General features: G+C 41.1%; 1 protein-coding gene, 1 long non-coding RNA gene and 1 pseudogene across 2 annotated transcripts in view; 2 read left to right on the forward strand and 1 right to left on the reverse strand.

Annotated features, from left to right (window-relative positions):
- Positions 1–6,291, forward strand: part of LOC117449405 (epidermal retinol dehydrogenase 2-like) — a 31,228-nt gene extending 24,937 nt beyond the window's left edge. The window contains exon 7 of the mRNA XM_034087067.2: positions 4,768–6,291. Within this exon, the coding sequence (XP_033942958.1) occupies positions 4,768–4,867 (100 nt within the window). The 3' untranslated portion in view covers positions 4,868–6,291. The remainder of the gene's footprint in view (positions 1–4,767) is intronic.
- On the forward strand, positions 5,188–13,986 carry LOC139434165 (phospholipase A and acyltransferase 1-like; annotated as a pseudogene).
- A 410-nt stretch (positions 13,987–14,396) lies between these two features.
- Positions 14,397–16,535, reverse strand: LOC117448882 (uncharacterized). The gene is made up of 3 exons (XR_004552419.2): positions 16,399–16,535; positions 16,064–16,170; positions 14,397–15,458 (listed from the first exon to the last, which is right to left on the reverse strand). It is a non-coding gene; the product is annotated as an uncharacterized lncRNA (long non-coding RNA).
- Between the last annotated feature and the right edge of the window lie 7,414 nt (positions 16,536–23,949).

Genomic DNA, 23,949 nt, shown 5'->3' on the forward strand with positions numbered 1-23,949 from the left:
TGGTGTGAACGCGACATTTCAGAACTATATCGGAACTAAAGTGGGAAAAGTACTGCGGTGTGAACGCGCCTATTGGTTCCAGATAAGGGCACTTTTGCTCTCGAGAGGCTGGCCATTTTTGCTTCATGCTCCACTGAGAAACGTTCATAGGAATGTACAAGGTCCCGCCTCCAATGCTGTATCCAGTTCTCTTTATACATCCAATCTGCAGCACAGGTTGTATGAGGAAAATAGATAATGTCACAGTAGAAGCAAATACAATAGGAAACTGAATCCCCTGACTGACCTCAGCCTGCTTATAATTGCTCTTTCAAAAATAGTCAGACATACAATACAGTTGATGCCACTGACTCATCCGTTTTTGTCTCAGACTCGAGACAATAGTTTGTGGATTGAAGGTCTTAATTGCTACCTGTCATCCAAAGGTATCAGTGTTCACTGAGCTGCCAGTCAAATCACTCTGTCCCACAACAATGATTAGGGGTGTCACGATTTCAATTTCAATAAATTAGATCAAATGAACTCTCCATTTCACGCATTTCATTCTGCCGTCTGGTTGCTTTTTTGTTTTGTGTTGGTCACTATTTGTTATCTGTTGATGTTATTACTTTTTAAAGAAGTATTTTTAATTTGACCATATCTCATTGGCGTGGTACGTTTCCCATAAAACATACAGCGGATATATCGGCTTCAATCAATCTTCCCATCTTGGCTTTGCTTAAGAATATATTAGACACTAATGCCATTGGCTATACATCCTTTTGGCTTTGGAGTCTGCCATGAGAACAATAGTGTGTCAGGTGTTGCCAGCACATCGGACAGTCTGACGTGTTGTCTGTGGAGCATGTAGATGTTGGCATCATCTACACTGGTGATAATGTGTGAATGCAAACTGCAGGGGGTCCAGGGAGCTGCACACAAGGGGCTTGAGATGCTGCAGGATAAGTCTTTTCCACAGAAGCATGTCCAGGGCCGGTTCAGAGGCATGCCTAAAACATTAAAGATAAAAATAGAAATTACATAAATTACAATTTACAAAAATACACAGTATTTTAAAAAGCAAATGATGCATGTGTAAAGTAGTGACAACATCCCGGGGATAGTAGTAAAAGCGGAAGTATATATTGCACAGTTATTTACAGATGTATTACAGTAGTTGAATTGTCAACTAAGAGATAGCAGCCAGTAATAATTATAATTATACAGCGGTATATTTATATACGTATATTCCACATATGGTGCAACAGAGGTGTTATAGTCTTGGTTGATGCTACAATGACAGCAAACAAGTCCTACTCATTCACAATATTTAATATGCCTAGATACGTATGTCTGGTTAATGTTCCATGACGTGTTTACATAATGTGTGATCGCATGCTTCTTTTGAATATCCCAGAAATAATACAAGTGCTAATAATGACAATAATTAGCTTTGGTGGCAAGGCTAATGTATTCCATGTAATTCAAGATAAACACATCCTTTTAATTACTGCGCTATATTTGTGCGCACACACTCTCACACACACCTGGAGCTGTTGGCTTCGAGCCTACCTGTTCAGTTTGTCTTTGAAGCTGACCCTAATGTCGTCTGTAATTCACTGTTAAAGTGAATCGATATGGTCGCCGTGGACCCTCTGAACCAGGTCTGTTGACCTGTAGCACTCCCTCAGCTCTTCCTCAACTTTAACTGATCAATGATGAAGAGTCTTGGGGGGGGCAGCTGCTTTCTCTCAACAGAGAAACACTTTCAAAAACGATGCAAATATCAAAACACAAATGTGCCAAAACATGCAAACGAAGAAACATCTTCACCAACTTAATGAAACATGCACAGCGTTGACTAAAAGCGCTGCATACGCAAAGCGCCATTGTTTCTCCGTGCCTGGTTGAGGAAACAGAGATCAGTCCATAGTCCCAGGTTTTTTCTTTTTTAATCGCTCCCAGAAGTGAATAGGATTTGAAGCTACGCTACGCTACATACAAGACTCATAAGAAACCCCTGACTCATAAAGAAAACCAAAAGAGGAATAATGAACGTATACCACACTGTGCAGGTCAGCAGTTTGTGGTAGTAAGCTACCTGCGGTCAAATATATGTAAGTCCTTAACTTGCATAGTTTGTGCAAACAAATCAACCTATAGAAAAACCTAGTATTCATATTTACAAGCTAATAGTTTCAATAGAAATGTTGATATTTTCTTTAGGGTTAAATGAACATTATGGAAACTTAAACTACCTCTAAGCATCGCTGTAAGTGTCCCACATTGTCCCTCACAAACCTACTCTTTGCCCAACATGCGACTTGGCCACTGGTCACCCTCTCTGGGAACCCGGGGCATTTCCCTGACTGCTTGGATGTGAAGAAATGCAGCAGTCTATATATTAAATGAAAGGATATATAAAAGGAAATCTTTCAGGGGTGGGTGAAAGAACCAAGGATCGTGTCTTCTTCTGTTCTCCAGTGATTCACACATCACAGATTTGGTTCTTTGGCATCATCAAAGGGAGAGAGGGTGAGTCAGCGAGACGTCACCTTGCAGCTGGAGAGACACGTTTCACACTGAATGCAACGCTGGCTGCCATAAGGGAAACGTCTGCAGCAACGGAGAGTCAGGACTCAGAGAGACACGAGGAGAGTTGGAGCTTTGATGTCAAACACTGGTAGTTTCTTACAAGTCAACGGCCGGAGAATTCACATCACAAGTCACAGCAGCAAAAGGTTCTGACTGCACGGGTGGGTTGTCATGTCAACTCTGCCCAGCCTACCTCTCGATAGACCTTTAACTAGTTTACAGAGAGCTAATCAGCATATTGGGGGAGGCGTAAACATCTGTGGAGCTACAGGAGATATCCCCCAACTAGAAATACTCAATCACTTGTCAGTGGTGTTTAGAAGCCAGCATTCTCAGAGTCGTAAACCCCCCCATCAGGCCATAAAACTGACACTTAAGTGCTGGAGCACATTCCTTAAAGGAGATAACAGAATATTGGTTGGTTGTTGACGTCAACAGGCAATAAGGTTAAATATCTAGGAGTAAAGACAACATTATTCCCTCACAGCTGCAATATTTATAATGGTTAATGCAAAGCTGGCCAGGGATACGGGAATGACCAAGGTACAGGTTTAAATTGTTTTATTGATGTTTTAAATAAATAATCAAATGTTCTTAACACCAAAATAATCTGAATAAATGAACATTTTGACATTTGGGATGTGATTGGTCCTTTACAGCTTACATTTAATTTGTGTTCAGTTTATGGCTGACTCAGTCCTACGCATACAACTTGCTGCAAGGTTAAGATAAAGTGTTTTTGGAGTAAAACTAAATATGAACTCCCACACTTCAGAACAACACTCAGATTAGGTTAAGAAAATCAAATTGGAGTTTGTTGGACAGAGGATTATGGGGGGGGGGGCAGCGGTTGTAAGGTCGGTAACAGCTCAAAGCTTTCCGGAAGCAATTCTGTAGATTTCTCCCAAGTACTGAGCTAGCTCTGAGAAAATAATCAACCTTCTGCATGACATGACGTAACAAACAAAGCACTATGACTCCTTGCTAAGAGAATATGTGCCAAAGGGCAACACGTCCCCGATGAGATGCACGACCAGATGTCCCTAGTAGTGGCAGAATGTCCTGACCCATAACAGGCACTACGAAGGAGACTGTGGCACTCCAAGGTCTCATGTCTGTGCTCTGAGAGAATAAGTGACATCACTATGTAACATGCTTAGTGCTGCTATCGGCTAGCGCTCTAACACATTGTACATGATAGGCTAAGAGGCGGGACATCTCTAAGCGATTCACCAATCACAACAGAGCCGTCTAGAGAACCAATCAGAGCAGACTGGGCTCTGGTTTCAGACAGAGGGTGAAAAGAGGTCGTTAAAGCTCTGAGACATGTCACAGTAGAGGCCCTTAATACAAATATGAACCTGAAAAGTAGCATAATAGGGCCCTTTTTAGGATTTTCGGATGTGTGAAGTCTTAATAACAGGAATAGGTTTGGTGCCTACATTTCCCATAATGCAGCAGTAGTGTGAATGACTCCCATCACTTGACCCAGGTGATAAAAGATGAGCATTGCCTTGATCCCTCACTGGTCTTTCTGCAGTCTTCTGTCCTTTCTCTGGTCCATTTGTCTCAGAACGGAGCCATTATTCAATATTTATAAACGATTCTCATTAGAAAGATGTTCCTCTCTGGATCTCGGCTCACACAAAGGGAGATAGCGCTTTTCCTGTCCCCTCTGCTGGTTGTACATAAAAGCCTTTGTATTCCGTCTTTAATAACGCGTTGTTGTATTATCCAGCCTTGCCTCTGCTCCGTCTTCGGAGATAAAAGAGTAATTGTTAGTCATCGAGAAGCTGCTAACACAAATATTTTTTACAAGGGATGCAACGCCAAATTTACTTGCCGACCCCTGCCCTTTCCCTCTGCACACATATGTGTCTGCAGCACATAGAAAGTCTGGGCACATACCATAATTGATCATCCCTTTAACAAGTTGCTTTAGGAGAATCCGGTGAAACACCTGTGTGTCACTTTATTTACATGAAATGGAACCACATTAAATATAAATGCCTATGGATTTAGGTCAATGTAATACTGACCATTTCCCACTACTGTACATGATTAATATATCTGACATATATAACTAGACTTGATCTTCTTTGAGGTGTTTCTCACGTTGGTTTAATATCCATACCCCACTCCTCACCTGAACTAACGTGAGCACTAACAGATATTTCCTTTGTTTCTCCGCAGCCTCCTCCCTGTGAAGCAGGGCATCATGCTGGGCCAATACATGGGAGCCTTCAGCCTCATGGACCACTTCAAGGGACGTGCCATCAAAAAGCAGGAGTGACCGAGGGGAGAGGACGATGTGAAGAGACACGGAAACATTACGGGCATTAAAGCCAATTGAATCTTAATGGTCCCAGTGTAGGAAGTCATAGAGGGCCGAACATAATGCTGGTCCTCTCATTTCAATCAAACAGTGTATCTCACTGTAGAATCCAGCTTGTAAGCTCTCTATCCTTAACATACTTGTTTTATATGTAATTAGTGAAATTAAAATGTAATCTTATTAACGGTTTGTATTTGATTAGTGCTCATAAGGTTCAGGCAGCCAGTGTCCTTGTACAGCTCCTAAACACGTAACAGCAAGTCATAAAGACAGGAAACATGGGTCCAAAGTCAAGTGTGATGTTTTCTAAAATTCCCTTACCTGCTGTGTGCGTGGTGCTGAAGTTCAGCTACAGCTCAGGTGGGAACAACACAGATTGTTTCAGAGAAGCAAGTCAGTGTACTAATGACTACAAAGTGCACTGCTCTAATAATTGTAGACAGGGCTCATTATCTCTTATTCTAAGAAATACGCATAAATACAAACATGTATTAAATGCAACCTCTACTATGTGTTCAGAAGAAGTGACATCTAAAGTTTAAGTGTACAAATATCAATATACACGTATTACGCAGACATTTCATCTGGTATGATGCCATATGAGCGCATTTGTGAAAGTTTAGAGTTTACATGTTAATCTGGCTCAGCATTTGCAGTCTAAATAATTTCACTTTAAAAAGCAATTGCTCTTACTCAGGAACAGCGGACCCTGCCTCAGGGTTTACAAGTGATACCCTTGATATATCTTCACCTTGTAAAAAGGGGACACATCTTGAACTCCTTTATTCCTTTATTCGCAAACAGCAAATGTACTGACTGTTCAAGCGTTAGCTGCAATTAGCTAGCAGCGCATTAGCATGCTACAGCTAGCTGCAGAGTTCAAGCCCCCTCTGCTTTTCTTCTTCTTTCCATTTATTAATGACGGCCTGTTGAGCACAGAATGTGAACACACTGTCAAACCACTAACCTTGCTAGTCCTTCATATACATAACTATATACAGTATGTAACATGGTGCGTGTGTGTGGTCAGGAAGTGTGTGTTGCCTTGCCTTATTGCCACATTAATGGTCCTATCATTATATTGTAAAGATTATATAATACTTATATGTATCATGAATCAACCGTTGTGTTAATCAAACAATGTGTCATATTTAATATGTAACAGTAGTTGATGCTTTTATATTGAGCAACCTGTGTAAAGTCATCCGAGCTGCTGATGATATTGAAGTTATTTAAATGAAGAATGCACCTGTTGCCTTAATCATGCTAACAGTGAAGGACATGTCAGGAAGCCAAAGAGATGCGTTAAAAAGGTTTGAAATCAGAACCATCTCTCAGTTTGAGTGTTTTGTGAATTATTATCAATAAATAACCAAGTTGTATTTCTGTTTCGAGTCTCCTGTTCGGCATTATACTTCCCACAGTTCCAGCACAGTACACATGACACGCGTTAACAGAATGCTTCTGTGATTGTTATTGATTAGTCATTGAATTTTACCATTTCATAGCCCTAAGCTTAAGCCCATGAAATATAACATTTTACTCAAGTTTTAAGTGTATTTTAACTTGTTAATCGCACTGGGAATATATTAAAGTCTGAGAAACATCTCTGAGTCTAATGCAACGAAAAACAAAACAAATAAATTGTAAATAAATCCTGTGTGTGAACCTCCAGCTCAGGTTGGAGAAAGCTCAGGTGCCTTCTGACGGACTGTGATGCTGCACTGACTTTAAAAAAGTGGCATAATGTGTGTTTGTGCTGCACACACACACACACACACACACACACACACACACACACACACACACACACACACACACACACACACACACACACACACACACACACACACACACACACACACACTGCATCATGAAAGTGTGTTTTCTTCAGTAAATGCAGTCCTCAGACTTTCTGTGTGTCATGGATCTGAATCTGCAGATCCATCTATATTTAGTAAATGTGGGTAGATGATTTTCATGAAGATGATCTCAGAAGCTTTCAGGTTGTGTTAGACTGCTTCTGTTTCTCAGCGTGGCTCATTGTCATTTCTCCACCAATCACAGCGGTTTAGACCGAGTGAATGGGGACAGGGGGTCTGACAAAGAGGTGTAATCAAACCAGAATTAAGGGAGCAACACGTGTTTATTGTGACATTAAATCAGGACATTCTTCCACAGGACCCCAGCTGTTTTTTTATCCATAACGTTTGACATGGAGACGGAAATGTTTTTGTATTCAAGAGGATATTATAGCTTGTGAAAACCGGCCTGTTTTCCTCTCGGACGGCAACAATTCAGGGAAAAATAAAAACAAGTTTAGCGATGAAAGGACTCTCGCTTCATATTTCCACAAGGGGTTTTCTTTAGATTGTCTCCAGGCATTATTTTCAGTTCATTAAGCTTCAAACGAGTAGCTGTCAGTCAAATCCAGGCTCATTTCAAATCAAATCTTAATACCCAATGATAACAGCCTTTAGCTTTTAGTAATAATGGTTTCTGCACACTCTCTGTCTTCTTATCTCTAATTAAAACCCGTCTGATTGAAGCTGCGTTACGCTGTAGATCATTCTCATATGATTAAGTTTGTCCTTTGCAGGCCACTGTAGCTAGTGCGCCACCCGGTGACGTGTTAAGGTAATAGGCATTCAGTTGTTAGTCGGCATGCAACGTACATGTTCACTGTACATGCAGTGGTCATAAATAAAGCCACCACTTGCCTATGCATTGTGTATTCCTTGGACATACACACATGCATGTATTAAGATAGAAGTATCAACAACTTCTACAGAAGCTACTTCCTGTTTTCACGCCTTCCGTTCAGGAAGCACCTGCTTCACACACGCCCTGAGGTGGAGGGACTCCGTGGTGCGTGGAAGAAACGCAGAAACGTCCCCAAAATAAATCACCCTCCAGCACAAATGACACCTGAAGGGACGCTAAGACACTACGACACAAAGTCTATCACACACACACACACAGACGAAACATCTGCTTTTTTGCCTCTAAAATGAGTGCAGAAATCCTTCTTCAAAGTGTATTTTTCCACATGTTGGTAACATTATTTTAATTCTCTAATATTTGTTTGCACAAGCCATTTAAAATGCACATTTCCAGGTTATCAAAGTGTGAAAAAACTCTCTTGCTTTGTCTTTTTAGCTCTTAATTTAATCAAAGTGACTCTAAATAGACCATTTGACGCAAGAAACTAAATGTAGTCTCTTAATATATTTTCACTTTGGAAACAAAGTTGTTTTTCACATACTGGGAATTAGCCTTGATATTTTTGTACGTATAACAATAATATACTAATTTAAAATCTGCATACACAGTCCCGTCCCGAGGTGTTCCCCGAGGACATCGTGGAGTATCCCAGGAACAAATACTTCTCTCACTTCGCAGTAGTGCTGTGTGAGAAGGACGGCATTCCCTGCGTCGCTCACCTGACCTGTCGAGGTCAGTGTTTCCTGCTTTTCTTACTGACCTCATTTGACCCCAATTAGGTTGTTGTGTTGGATAAGTACATTTAAATCAAGATTATAAAGTTAGAATAAAAATGTGTGTATTCAGATCAGCATGTAGTTTCTCAGCTTGTCCACCAGAGAGCGCCATTTCCCAACAGTGGAGGAATAATACTTCTCTAAATTAAAATGATACAATTAATTACATTACATTACATTACATTGCATTTAGCTGACGCTTTTATCCAAAGCGACTTACAATAAGTACATTCGACCAGGAAGACACAACCTTGAAGAAAACAGAATCATATAAGTACATCAGGTTTCATCAGGTTTCAAAGAGCCAATCGTAATTAACATGAGGGGTTTTATAATCTTTATTTTCAGCAGCCTTATTCTTTCTTGTGACACATCCCAGATAAAATACTTATATGGTTCAAATATTCAGAAATTATGATATGGAGATGTTTTTCTTTTAGCACATTTGGTTAATTTACTTACAAATGTATGACTCTTCAAACTCTTTGTGATATTATATCAGATTGTTTGTTTGTTCAGATTCCGACTCCAAGATGCCTCTGTTTGGCCGGGCTCTGAGGTCAGAGATCAAACTGGATCCACTGGAGCTGCTGGGGAAGAAATACAAGGTGACACACTGCATCAAAACATCTCATGGTTGCGGTCGGATAATCCAAAAATCAGCTCCTAAATTATAACCTTATATCCTATTCCTTGACCTCTGAGTGAAACGTCACGGGGTTAAGGGATAGTGGATAGGAGAATTCAAAAGGACTTAGGAGAAGAGACTGCGGTACTTTAGAGAATCCGGCCCAATCCCAAACCACTCCCTCGACCCTACCCCTCCGTGACGGAGTGAACTCCGTCTGTAGCCACACTCGCAGCTCAACGAGGCTCCCTCCTGTCAGATGGAGGGAGTAAATACAGCAGCAAGCTTTGGGACGGCCTCCCCTCTCTCCGGCAGAAACAGGAAATGCCATAACTATATGTAACAACGGTTTCAAAGCAGCATCTCTTAGACAAAAAGTTTAAATGAATAACTCAAATAAAACTCCAAACATCTTTCATTGTGTTTCAAAGCTCTTTTAGTTTTAAACCTGATGTTTATAAGCTTCTTAGTTTTTGCAACGGTCTGTAAATATACACAACTTTATAATAAAATGCACACATTTACCTTTTCTAGACTAAACACAGGTATGATCCTAAGTTAAAAACATATGAGGTTATCATGAGGTTGTTAACATCGCAATTTATCAGTGGATGTTTGCTGGAACTACTTGTAAACAGCGTGTTTCCTGACGGACACACACAGCGTGACTCCGGTCAGGTAGAGACCGGTCTCAAGTCTGCACCGCTGCAGACTCGCTGTTTGAGGGCTTGATAGCCCACACCCCCTCCACACTCGTTGCTTTGGAACAGCCCTCAATATGGCGGACCCTCCGCGTGAACGCGCAAACGGAGGGGTAGGGTGTAGGGGTAGGGTGTAGGGGGCGGTTTGGGAATGGGCCTCCGACTGCACTTTCACTATCCGACGTGTTTATGATGCGCCAGCGGACGTTATGAATGTGCGTCTGCTGCTGTGGGGAAACTACAGTTGTCTATACAGCGGACTACAACATGGATGTTTAATAAGGCAAGGCAAGGCAAGGCAAGTTTATTTATATAGCACTTTTCGACGCAGGGTAATTCAAAGTGCTTTACAAAAAAGAAATGAAAGACATTAAGCATTAAAAAAGAAAAGCTAATAAAATAAACATTAAGGAAAAATACATGGATAAAAGTTACAGTGCAGTCTAAAATATGAATAGTTCAATTACACATTACAAGAAAAAGTACATGGATAAAAGTTACAGTGCTAATAAAATAACATTAAGGAAAAATACATGGATAAAAGTTACAGTGCAGTCTAAAATATGATTTAATTTAGACAGACTTTCTTCACCATATTTTGCTCGCATGACATCCACAATCGGACCCTCAGGAGGCTGTACACACCCCCTCCCCTGCTTTGCTTCCATAACAAAGTCTTTAAAGTGTTACCAAAACACTCCGTGTTACCAAAACACTATTTTTCATCCGTCGATGTCAGATATTCCAAATATCTCTGCTTTCGAGCAGTCCCTCTCTTAAATGTCATGGAGTTTAATTACGTTTAGAAAAAGTACATGGATAAAAGTTACAGTGCAGTTTAAGATATGAATAGTTCAATTAAAAGCAGCGACAAAAAGAAAAGTCTTCAGCCTGGATTTAAAAGTAGTCAGAGTTGCAGCGGACCTGCAGGTTTCTGGGAGTTTGTTCCAGATATTTGGAGCATAATAACCGAACGCTGCTTCTCCATGTTTAGTTCTGACTCTGGGGACAGAAAGCTGACCAGTCCCTGAAGACCTGAGAGATCTGGATGGTTCATAATTTAGCAGGAGGTCAGTAATGTATTTTGGGCCTAAACCATTCAGTGCTTTATAAACCAGCAGCAGTATTTTGAAATCTATTCTTTGACACACAGGAAGCCAGTGTAAAGACTTCAGAACAGGAGTGATGTGATCCACTTTCTTAGTGTTAGTGAGGACTCGAGCAGCGGCGTTCTGAATCAGCTGCAGCTTTCTAATAGATTTTTTAGTGAGACCTGTGAAGACACCATTGCAGTAGTCCAGTCTACTGAAGATAAAGGCATGGACAAGTTTTTCCAAATCCTGCTGTGACATTAGTCTTTTAATCCTAGATATGTTCTTTAGGTGATAGTAGGCTGATTTAGTAACTGTTTTAATGTGACTGTTGAAACTCAGGTCAGAGTCCATGACTACACCTAGATTTCTGGCTTTATCTGTTGTTTTGAAAATTGCAGACTGAAGCTCAGCGCTAACTTTTATACGTTCTGCCTTGGCTCCAAAAACCATTACCTCAGTTTTATCTTTGTTTAATTGGAGAAAGTTCTGACACATCCAGTCATTGATTTGTTCAATGCACTTACTCAGTGTTTGAATTGGAGCATAGTCTCCTGGTGAAATTGTTACGTAAATGTGTGTGTCATCCGCATAGCTATGGTAACTTATTTTGTTGTTCTTCATTATCTGAGCCAGTGGTAGCATGTAGATGTTAAAGAGAAGATAAGGGACTACTGTAAACTCATCTAGAGACTCTGCACTGTGCTCTGATGCTGTTGCTTTGCTTTATTATGAACGTGGACAACAGAGAAACATATTCTTCATGACCAAAGTTGGAATTGAAATAAAAAAGGAAAGTGAAACTTATGCTCGTCACCCTCTCCCTCCGGTCCACATTAATACCAATGATCCCAATACGTATGATTGTATGAACTAAAGATCTTAAATCAATACAGATGTATTTATTATAAACGTTAGTCCTTAACATCTATCACTGTGTATATCACCATTCAAACATCTTTTAAAAGTTGAACAAACCCCACACAGCTCAGTAAAGACTGAAATGTTGACTTTATTTGATCATTTCAGTGAAAACTAACGTTCATATTTCTCTTTTTGATTATAATACTGATGAACGTTCAAAACAAAGCACTTTGGCAACTTACCACATACGTTTTAAAATGTTTAATAAGCACCGTAACGTTCATGATATAATTTCTCGGTCATAATCGGTTGTTTCCGTGAACGGCCGACTGTTGAGTGACGGCAAATGCTGCGGCTGCAAGGCATTGTGGGGCAGCATTTTCTCCTCTCCTTTCGTCAAGGGAGGTCCAGTGGTTCCTAAGCTAAAGGAGGTTATAAAGGAAGTTTGAAACCTCCTTTCCTATCATCTAGAGCAGTGGTTCCCAACCTTTTTTCCCAAGAGCCCCGCCCAATTAACTCCTGTTGGAAGTTGCGAAAAAAAAGTCTAAATATGATATTTGGCCTCAAATCATCTGAGGCCTGGCGCCCCCCCTGCGATCTTTGGCGATTCTCCTCTCAGGTCAACAACATGATGGATGGCTGATTCTCCGTCAGGGATTTCCACAGCGTGTTGAAGCCGGCCATCGACGACCTGATGGGGCGCGAGGTGACCTTCGACATCCTGTTTCATAACAGCGAGCACTAGGCTACGCTCCTCAGGTACGGAGTCAAGAAGTACCAGCAGGTGAAGTTTTTGAAATAGTATCAGCATTCTTGACTTTATTCCTCAGATATTTAATGATAAACAAGGAGAGATGGCAAAAGTACACACATCCTTTACTCAGGTAGAAGTACAGATACTCGTGTTTAAAAGTGGTAAAAGTAGAAGTACTGACTAAACTTCTTTACTCAAGTAAAAGTAAAGAGGCTTTGAAATGTACTTCAGTAAAAAGTGCCCATAACTAGCAGCTGTTTTAAAGAGTACCTGACCTCCCTTTATATTAATAGAACAATAATGTCATTGTTAGCTAATGGATGTTTCCATGCTGAACAACGGCAACATGACAACGTTTCCATTGGTCCCTCTTCTTTAGAGAAGACCAGGAAATGATGGATACACGGATCGTGTTCCAATCAATAGAGAACCGCAGTGACGCGTCCTAAAACCCGGATGTAAACTCCTTCCGGTTCCTTCGTCAAAAACGCAATGCAATTTCTCCGTAGGATTTAGGAAGATAGCTGGAAATCAGGTCTGTGGTTGAAACACATTTAAGAGATAGATCACGTTTTGTTCAGCCGGATAATCTCCACATGTCTATCCTACTTTTATCATTTTCTAATCATAAATCTAGTCGCAAGAAACTAAATGCTAAAGTTATGCTATAACGAGCTACAGCAGGGTCGCTGCTTCAACGTCACGCCGACTTAAGATCCATATCCAAACACACAGATTCTAAATGGTTCAAGCTGAAGCGTTTGTTTGAACAGTCTGCAGGAGGCAGGGACTTGCTTTCAAGCAGAACAGGGCAAACACACTTAGAGTGTTTACGTGTTCGGTGTAATGACGTAAAACGGCCTGGACAACTTCTGTAGTCCTGTTCAGCCACTTGGTAACAACCATCGTTTCTCAGACACGTAAACTCTTCAGAAATCACCAGCGGGGTCACTGCTGATGGATTTAATGTCGTAGAACAAAACGTGACCTGTCTCTTGAATTTGTGTAAAACACAGACCTTATTTTGAGCTATTCTCCAAAATCCTATGGAGAAATTGCATTGCGTTTTATCGAAGGAACCGGACGTGGTAAAAATGCTAACTTACTTCCGGGTTTTAGGACGCGTCACTGCGGTTCTCTATAGGCACGCAATGACTCTAAATAATAATGATCATGCCACCAAACACACATTCAAACTAAAGGAACCAGCTGTTTGGAAAATGTGAGAAGTAGAAATGACAGGTATTTGTGTTCAACATGTGAGAAGTCAAAGTAAAAATTAATCAGAAAAATAAGTAGTGGAGTAAAGTACTGAAACCATAAAAAGTACCGTAACAAAGTATTTGTACTCCACTACTTCCCCCGTCTGTAAAAGAGCTTACCAAATGAGTTTTCTCCGTGTTTCACACCTTAACTTCTGCAGGATTGTGTAAAGGTTTGTTAACATGCAGGTAAATGAGAATGATGGTATGTTGTTTACAGATAGATAGGATTTATGAGCACATCATGCCGTCCTGGAAGAAGCAGAAGCAACTGTGAAGCGTTTTCTGTTCACTTCCCATCTCCAACACCAGGGGGCAACACTGTGCTCACACATAGGAGCATCAATTAATGTTGTTGTTTTTATAATTGAACTTGTTAAAAACTAAATGTATAGAGCAATCAAAAATTAAATCAATACAAGAGAATATTTGTGATGGTAAAATGTATTTATTGAAAAAAAAAGGGGGGGATTTCAAGCATTAACGTATATTTTCAGAATAAATGAAGTTATTATACAAGTCGTATTTTTTAAATTACCTAAATATTTCTAAAATCATTATTAAAAAACATATCCATCTTTCTGTTTTTTTTAGAATTTTATTTTATATGTATTTCTTTCATTTCTGCTGTTTTTCATTTCTTTCATTGTCTTTTCTTTGCATAACAATACATGCATTCCTCTCATTGACTATTCTTCCAGCCCAATTAAACACATTTCATTAACAATAAATAATATTCATGCACACCTGAATTGTCAGTTATCATTGTAGTATTAATGAAAGGTGCATATTTCACTCATAAAACCCCCATAAATGTGTTATTTTAGTCCAAAAAACTGTGAAATGTAAGCAGATGTTACATTATGATCGATTTATTCAGTTCAGATACAATCATTTCATGTGATTTAATGAGAATCTTTTAGTTGTTATGTTCATTTCATTTCAAACCTTTATTTATCCAGGTGTATCCCATTGAGATCATTGATCTCTTTTTCAAGGGAGACCTGCTCAAGTAGGTTCCACATGAAACATAAAAACATAAACAGAACAACAAAAAGGTCACCATCCAGCATCATTACAGGGATTACAATTTACTTAACTATCCACATGTGCAGGTACCAATAGCTTCCGATTGAGTAGCATCCAACCGAGCTTTAAAAACATTTAGTGACACCAGATTGTTCAGTTTCCATTTAATTTGCAGACTATTCCAAGACAGAGGAGCTGCGCATCTAAAAGCTGTCTTCCCTAAGACAGTCCTAGCAGTTGGCACATTTAATAAAACCACAGCATTCGATCTCAGGCAGTAGCCACTTACAATTCTCCGTGAGGTCAGGGAGCAGATATAAGATGGAAGTGTCCCTAACATGGCTTTGTATATAAAAATGTACCAGTGACTGAGCCTCCGTACAGTTAGTGAAAGCAAACCAGCCCTTGCATACAGGGTACAGTGATGGGTTAATGCTTTACAGTTTGTCACAAATCTCAGAGCACTGTGATACGCAGCATCTAACTTGACCAGGCAATTGGCAGGTGCATTCATATAGACCAGATCCCCATAGTCCAGCACAGGTCAAAAGGTCACAGTGACTAGCCTTTTCCTGGCTTCAAGCGAGAAACAGGACTTGTTCCTGTAGAAGAAACCTGTTTCTGTTATTTCAGTGTCTCTGAGAGCCAGGAGATCAGGATCCTGTTGGTCTCCGCCGGACGCTCCACCTGGATCCAGTGCCCTCACTTCAGGTCAGGGATCTGCATCAAAAAACATATATGAATCACTCCTGGGGGGTTATTGGAAACAGGCCCAACACCTCACAATCTCTGGGTGGTTATACAGTCTTTTTGTGGTCAATTTGTGTGCCTTTTCTGGGTCTATTATGTCTCTTAGTGGGTGTTTTGTGGGTCTTTTGGGTCAAGTTGTGGGTTTACTGTGTGTCTTTATAGGCAATTTCAGTCATTTTGTGTCAATTTGTGTTACCTTGATGGTCCTTTTTTGTCCCTTAGTGGGTCTATTGTGTCTCTTTTAGGTCGTTCTGTGTGTCTTTACAGTCAATCTCAGTCTTTTTTAGTCATTTTGTTTCTTTTGGGTCAATTTGTGTCCCTTTTGTGTTGTCTAGTGGGTTTACTGTGTGTCTTTATAGGCAATTTCAGTCATCTTGTGTCTTTTGGGTCAATTTGCTTCCCTTTAATCCTCATTTTGTGTCCCTTAGTGGTTCTTTTGTGTGTCTTTATAGGCCACTTCAGTCACGGCGTGGTCATATTGTCCCACACACAAAAGGCTTTCAGTGTTACACTCACTGGAGAGCTAGTTTTGTAAAGGATGAAGTGTTTTATGTCAGATCTGTTAAATGTTCCACCTGAAGCCTCGCTCCTTGTAGCTACTGGCTGACGTAGTACTGCAGCTCGGCCTCCGTCAGCATGCAGCCGCTGGGAATCTGCTCCGGCAGACCCACAAACAGACCCCCTGGAACATCACGTTATTAAAAGGAGTTATCATATGTATTAAAAAGTGTGTGTAAGGAAGGACACGTACATCCTCATAGTCACCTCGAGCACAGACTCCTGCAGTGCTGAGTGCAGGGCGCAGACACATGCATTTCTTATTATATTTATCATATTATTAAGAACTAATGTGTCTGTCTGTATGTCTGTCTGTGCGTGCGTCTGCCTGTCTGCCTGTGTGTCTCCTCACCGCTTCTGTACTGCTGAAGAAGAAAATCTTAAACGTTCGCTCCAGATCTTTCTCCAGCTCCGCCTCTGCTACACCCTGCAACACACACACACACACACACACACACACACACACACACACACACACACACACACACACACACACACACACACACACACACACACACACACACACACACACACACACACACACACACACACACACACACACACACACACACACACACACACACACACACACACACACACACACACAAAGTGGAAACGCTCCCAGCAGGAAGTGGAGGAACTGGTTTCAGTGACAGACTCACAGGCTGTTGGAAGTAGAGCTGGTAGTCGAAGATAGGAATATCCTTCAGTTTCTCACCAGGCGTGTTCAGAGAGGCCACCGCCCTGCACACACACACACACACACGCACACGCACACGCACACACACACACACACACACACACACACACACACACACACACACACACACACACACACACACACACACACACACACACACATTACAGCAATGTGTGCATCAGTGGCGGCTGGTGGAAAATATTTTAGGTGGGGCTGTGGAAATGGTGACCAAACAATACTAGGGGGGTCTGGGGGAGCAAAAAAAATTGAGAAAAGGCCCCTTAAATTATGACTTCTGGTGATGTTAGAGGGGGGGATGATCAATACCTCCAGTCTTCAGTGTGGTTAGCTATGAATCTTCCAAAAACTTCCAAACACCTTGTCCTGGACATAGTTTCTACAGTATAAACTGTGCAACAGTACAGTAGGCCCACACAAACTGCAGAACACTAGGGCTTTGGGAACACTCAAAATTACTTAAAATGATTTAATTCCCATTTAACCTGTTAAGGGGCTTTTCCACCCCGTTTTTTTCTCACGAAACTGTGTCTCAGGGCTTCTTAAAATGTAATAAACTATTCATGTGTCCTGCTCATTTAACGGGAAGAAACTCAGCTAACTGATGATATGAAACATGTTTACCGAAACAAAACACAAGTCTCACAAGAAGCGTCTAAATGAGCCCTGGGCCTGAGCGGAAAAATGCTAACGCACTCTAGGTATAAATCAATCGATATACTTATCGGATATGCACAAACAAGCATATGCTAACAAGCTGAGATTCCACAGATTCTAGAAATATAATGGCGCGTTTCCACTGCAGCGGGTAGCTCGCTTTAAGCGTGCCGAGCCGTGCGGGGCCCGTTTTTGGTTGCGTTTCCACTTGGCCTAGTTTTGGCCCGGGGCTACTTTTTCACCTTTTTTCTGGCCCGACTAAATCGTGGTTCTAGGGCCAGGAACAACCAGGCTGAGTCGGGCTGAGTATGCTAAACTAGAGAGAGGATCGCTGGCAAGGGGGCTACAACTACAACAAGATGAACATATTTGACCGTGATTTAATTATAATACACGTTTCAAAATGATGCCGAAGTAACAACATACTGATACCGGTTAGTAAAAACCATGAATTAATGCTTTGACAAGTCTGCAGACAGACGGCAGGCGAAAAACCCTTTTAAAATGCGTGTTTTCTAAATGTAGCTTGGCTAAGCTAACGTTGTATATGCTCCGACCGTCCACACTCACAGCAACGGCCTATACAGACATAAATAAAGCAGCGACTGTATTCACCATGACACAGGCAGTCTGTGGTTTGTACTTGTTTAACTTTTGTCTAGTTTCTGAACAGATATGAAGAGCTGTGAGCTCTGAGTGCTAAGAGCTAACGGCTGTGTTGTTTTTTGGGGCGCTCATTGAAGATGACGTCACGGCTCCGCCTACACTGTGTTACTATAGTTACTGCCCCAGTTCCTAAACTGTAATGGAAACGCAGCATTAAAGTGAGCCGGGCATAATAAGGCCTAACCAAACCGAGCGAGGCCGAGCGAGGGCTGCAGTGGAAACGCGCCATAAGTATCATCACTGAGCGATCAGAAGTCGTGACAGGGGAAGCAAATACAGACATCACACGACGTAGCTTTAGGTAGCAAAACATGGAGATAATGCTCAGCTTTTGCTGTTATTCTGATCAAAAACGAGAAACGCGGTTGAAGGTTAATCCATAGGTTAATCCAATGTGTCCGTCACTTTGAAAGAAATATTGATAATCCATAATTCCATTTTCATATTAGCTGCTAATGATAGCTTCCAGAGTGTATGACAGCTCCCTGTTTTGTCTCCTTGGATACGAGTCCAAACAACTCAAAGCCTGCACCGGGCGCTGGGTTATGGCTAGAAATGATTCTTCTTGTGTAAATATGACGTCACGTTCTCGTTGTAACTCTCGTTGTAATCGGAGCGGCTCGGAAACACATCTACAGCAGTAACATACATGCAATATACACATTAATGCAGCAGCAATATTAATAGAGAAACATCATACATAACAGTAAAACACTGAAAGGGAACATTCTATTGCACCAGCAGCTATCTTGGGACTTTTACTGCAACAACGTTGACTTGCCTGTGAATAAAAAATAAACCATAGTGTTGGTGATCTACAGCAGTGGTTCCCAAACGGTGTGCCGCGGCACACTGGTGTGCCGTGAGCCAAGTCCGGGTGTGCCGCGGGATTTTGTGACAACCATACCTTATTATTGCAATATACAACTACACAAAAATAATAATTTTTTAATTTACTATATCAGTACTTTGTAGATTTATATGTACGGAATCTGCACGACTTGCGCGTCCACATCTCGACGTGCAGTGCTGCATAAACATGGCTGAGTCAGCGATAACTCTCGAGGGGTGGAGGTATGCCCATTATTTTGAGTTCATCCGAAGAATAGACAGGAATGTGACGGTGAGCTGCAAACTGTGTCCACCCGGAAGCTGCTATCCACTGCTGTGAACACCACGTCAAACCTCAACAAGCACCTGCAAAGAACACTTGCTAAGGTGGAGCTACCGCACACGCTATAGAGGCTTCTCAATACTCAAATTTCCCCTCCTCAACTCCTCAACTCCTCGACTCCTCGGTCCTCCGGTAGTGACCCGGAAATGAATTTCAGCGTGCCATTTTGAAGGACGTCTCATTTCTCTAAATGCACACCGAGGACCGAGGATCGAGCGTCGAGGAGGCTCTCTGGAGGAGCTATAACCGAGGATACACTGATGGTTCCTCCACGGGTCCTCCGCGGATGCATTTCCGGGAACGGTGGAGGCGTGACGCACGGCCGGACTTATCTCAGCCAATGACAGCTCTGCATGCATCCCCTGGATATTATTTTAGAAACTGCTCTCATCGCAACGCGATGTTTACAGAGAGAACAGCTGTGAGGTCCTGCAGAAAGCAGAGCAGTGTGTAAAATATATATCACTCAGTATAACAGGCCTACTCTCTTTATTTGCTTTAGTTTAGTAGATATCTACAAAGAGTCCATATTTTTCTAAGAACATTTAGTGCTTCACAATAAAATACACAACGGCTGTAGCCTGATTATGCTTTAGGAGCTGTAGGTGTTTTCATTTCATTTCAAACCTTTATTTAACCAGATTGGTCCCATTGAGATCATAGATCTCTTTTTCAAGGGAGACCTGCAGCATATAGGTTCCACATGAAACATGAAACAATAAGGACATTATACATTATATTTACAGGATACATAGTTATAGACATTTACAAGTGCCCATTGTATCAGCAAGCATTTCATTTAGCCTAGCTTTAAAAACATGCAGAGGAATGAGATGCTCAGTTTCAATTCTTGCTGAAGATTGTTCCAAGCATGTGTGTGGTAGGCCTATAGTGTCGGTGCGTGTGGTACAGTGTGTAGGTGCGTGTGGTACAGTGTGTAGGTGCGTGTGGTACAGTGTGTAGGTGTGTGTTGTACAGTGCGCAGATGCGGCGGACAGACGGGTCTCAGTTGGTTTGATGTCCTTACTTTTAATACTTGCAAATACAACTTTTGGCCCGTAATTTCAATTCCCCATTTCAGCGACCAGAGAGAGGGGGGGGGGGGGGGAATATATCCAGTCTCTGATTGTGTTACCTTATTTAATATTATGAGAGTGCTCTCATACTTTAAATTGCTTATATTTATATAAATATATGTGTGTCTGTGTGTGCATCTGTAGCCTGGTATTGCCTCATTATACCGCACTCTCAATGAACTCAAAGTAAATATGTGGGGGAACAATGTTCAGCTGATCTAACAGAGATTATAAGATATGACGAAACACTCGACAGCTGATGCAGCTGTTGCCACGTAATAATGAACGGACGTCGCTTTAATATGACCGCTCAGAGGAGAGGAGTTCTCATTTCTTTAAACGTCTGCTGCTTCCCCTCCTCTCTCCTCGGTTCCCCTCCTCGGTCCTCCGCTCGCATCTCCTGTGGGCGGGTCTAAGTATCGAGGAGGGGAGTCGAGGAGGGGAGTCGAGGAGGGGAAATTTGAGTATTGAGAAGCCTCTTATTTGTTGTTTGTTTATATCACAGTCTGTTCTTCTTCTCTGTCTTCCGGTTGTTGCCTGTTTTGAATGACGAATACACACTACCGCCGCCTGCTGGTAAGGAGAGTTATTGCCACTCACGCATGCGCAGTTCGTACGTGCTCGGCTGAAGTCTTTGCGGTGTCTGGTTCCAGTGCAACACATGGCCAACACGCAGGAGAACACGCCGACGCAACAGCGTGAGCAGAGATAGACTGCGCAAAATATACAGATAGCAGGAGACAGAGAACAGCCACGGTCAGATAGCAGGAGACAGAGGACAGCCACGGTCAGATAGCAGGAGACAGAGGACAGCCACAGTCAGATAGCAGGAGACAGAGGACAGCTATGGTCAGATAGGAAAACATTCAGGATCTGGATCAGTCGTCTTATTCGACAATGGAAACTGAACTAAAGAGAACATTTGAAACTTTAGCAGTCTGCATGATCTGCCTGCAGGGAGGGGCGGGCCGGCCCTGCGAGTAAAGTAACGAGTAAAGTAACGAGTAAAGTAACGAGTTACTTTATGTAGAGAGTAACGAAGTAGTGTAATATATTACTTTTTTAAAGTAATATGTAATATGTAATATATTATTTTTTTTAGTAACGACCCCATCTCTGCTGAAATGTTACATTTATAATTTGTAGTTCAGGACCATGGACAATGCAGCTTCCTTGCATTGACAGTTCTCTGTGCTGCATTTCCTTTGTCTCATTTTTAATGTTGTGACCTGTCTGGTTTAAATGAGTGTGTTGCTGCTTTGATGAAGCCTAATTTTATAACGTTTCAAATTAATTTCTGAAATATTTCGTTAATAAATATTTCACGAGTAATATAGTTGTCTTTGTCACATTTTATTTGGCATTAGTAAATAATTATGCACATTTACCGATATTTTACATGATATGAGTGATAACACGTGTTATAAGGGCTATTTTGCACAATAGGTGTGCCTTGAGATTTTTACTTGTCCTTTGGTGTGCCTTGGGCACAAAAAGTTTGGGAACCACTGATCTACAGTGTTGTCATTCTTCTTTGAACAGCAAGACCGCTAACACCCTATTTCAACAATCACACTCCCTGACATTGACATAATTAATAGATAGTTTAGCTTCTCACCATCATTTGCTGTGCTGTGGGGCCTGTGGCCCACTGATATTAACGATCGTAACTGAAAGGCTGCCTTCCAAACGTAAACATTCAGCCACGTGACTTGCAAACTCTCGCGAGAGTTTTACACAAGACGGATCCTTTCTAGCCATAACCCGGGCGCTGACGTAGGCGCCATGTGACCATCAGATTTGACGACGCTGATTGATTGAAATTATGTTTCGGCGGCATAGTTTAAAGATAGCAACAGCCGGCTTCTGCTGCACTTGCTGCACTCTCAGAGGGTAATGATACACCGGCAAGGCCAGGCAGGAAACATGTGACTTATCAGTAACTTTAGACATCGTAACACCATTTTAAACGAGATTTTATTGTAGATTATACATTTTACTGATACCAATTATATAATATTTACCTTGTTTATTAAAATATATATATATATATATATATATATATATTTTAAATATTAATTTGTAATGTGGGAAGAAGGGGGGCGCCCCTATGGGCCGGCTGCCACTGGTGTGCATGTGTGTGCACAATCTGCATTTTCATTTACGGCCATCAAACACTGGAATATTCTTCCAGTTGAAATTAAAACCTGTACTGACTTGAACTCTTTCTCTTATGGTGCAAACAAGGTGATTGAGTTGTTCAATTTGAACTGTCTTGTAATATTATTTTAACTGTATTATTGTATTGACCTGTACTTAAATCATGTTTTATAGTTGTTTGTGTGATAGAGATGATGCAATGTTTGTTGATTGTTATTTTCCTGCAGATGGAAATGAGCTATTAGCTATAATCTGGCATAATTCATCTCTTCTCTGAGATGAATGTATTTGCATGCATGGTCCTCTTTGAAATACATACGTGTGTGTGTGTGTGTGTGTGTGTGTGTGTGTGTGTGTGTGTGTGTGTGTGTGTGTGTGTGTGTGTGTGTGTGTGTGTGTGTGTGTGTGTGTGTGTGTGTGTGTGTGTGTGTGTGGTGTGTGTGTGTGTGTGTGTGTGTGTGTGTGTGTGTGTGTGTGGTTATACCTTGCAAAGCTGCTCCTGGGAATACTCCTCTATGTCTGTCAGTGGAAAAAACAACGTTGAAATAATATGTTGTAGTTCTTGCATGTACTGTATGTATACTTTTCAATTTGGGAATATTTATATCTATATATGTAGTTTATCATTGACTATACATCTACGGTGGCCCAACATTTCAACTGTTTTGTGAATTATTATTGTTGTTTTTTATATGTTTCTGTGTTTTGTGAGATGTGATTTGTGTTAAAAAAAATGTTTGAGAATTAATTAGCATTTTGATCATCGTTGTTGTGTTTTGACCTTCAGGGCCACCGTATTACGGCTGCATGTGGTGGTGGTTCACCTGGAGGCGCGGTGGACTCCCCGAACCCCTTCATGTCCATAGCCAGAACCCTGAAGCCAGCGGCCACCATGTCAGGGATCTGCAGCAGAGATACACTGTAAAATGTTTGGCTGTAAAATTACAGTAAATTACTGGCTACTAGTTGCATGGATTTCACAGTAAATTTACTATAAATATTTCACAGTAATTTACTGTAAATATTTCATTGTAATTTAGTGTAGATATTTTACAGTAAATTAGAATAAAAGTACAACTAAATACTGTGACTTTACAGTTGCCATGCCCATGGAATTACTGTGATATAGCAGTACAGAGCTGTGGTATTATGGTACCTTGCTGTACATGAATTACAGTAATTACCTGTATTTTTACACTTTCACTGTAGAAGTAATGCAACACATTAGCCAGTAATTTACTGTAAATATAAAAATGTAAATAATACGATATTATGTTGTACATCTGACTAGTTAACTGGGATTTTACCATAATCTGCCAGTAGTGATGTGTCGGTCGGGAACGAGTAGAATAACAGATATTTGGCATTTAACTCTGTGTGGCCTCCCTATTTGTTCCAGCCTTATGGCAGGTTGTAACAGCTCAAAGAGCATTTTTGTTGTTGTTAAGTAAT

The sequence above is a fragment of the Pseudochaenichthys georgianus genome, chromosome 7, assembly GCF_902827115.2.
Source record: "Pseudochaenichthys georgianus chromosome 7, fPseGeo1.2, whole genome shotgun sequence".
NCBI lineage: Eukaryota > Metazoa > Chordata > Actinopteri > Perciformes > Channichthyidae > Pseudochaenichthys > Pseudochaenichthys georgianus.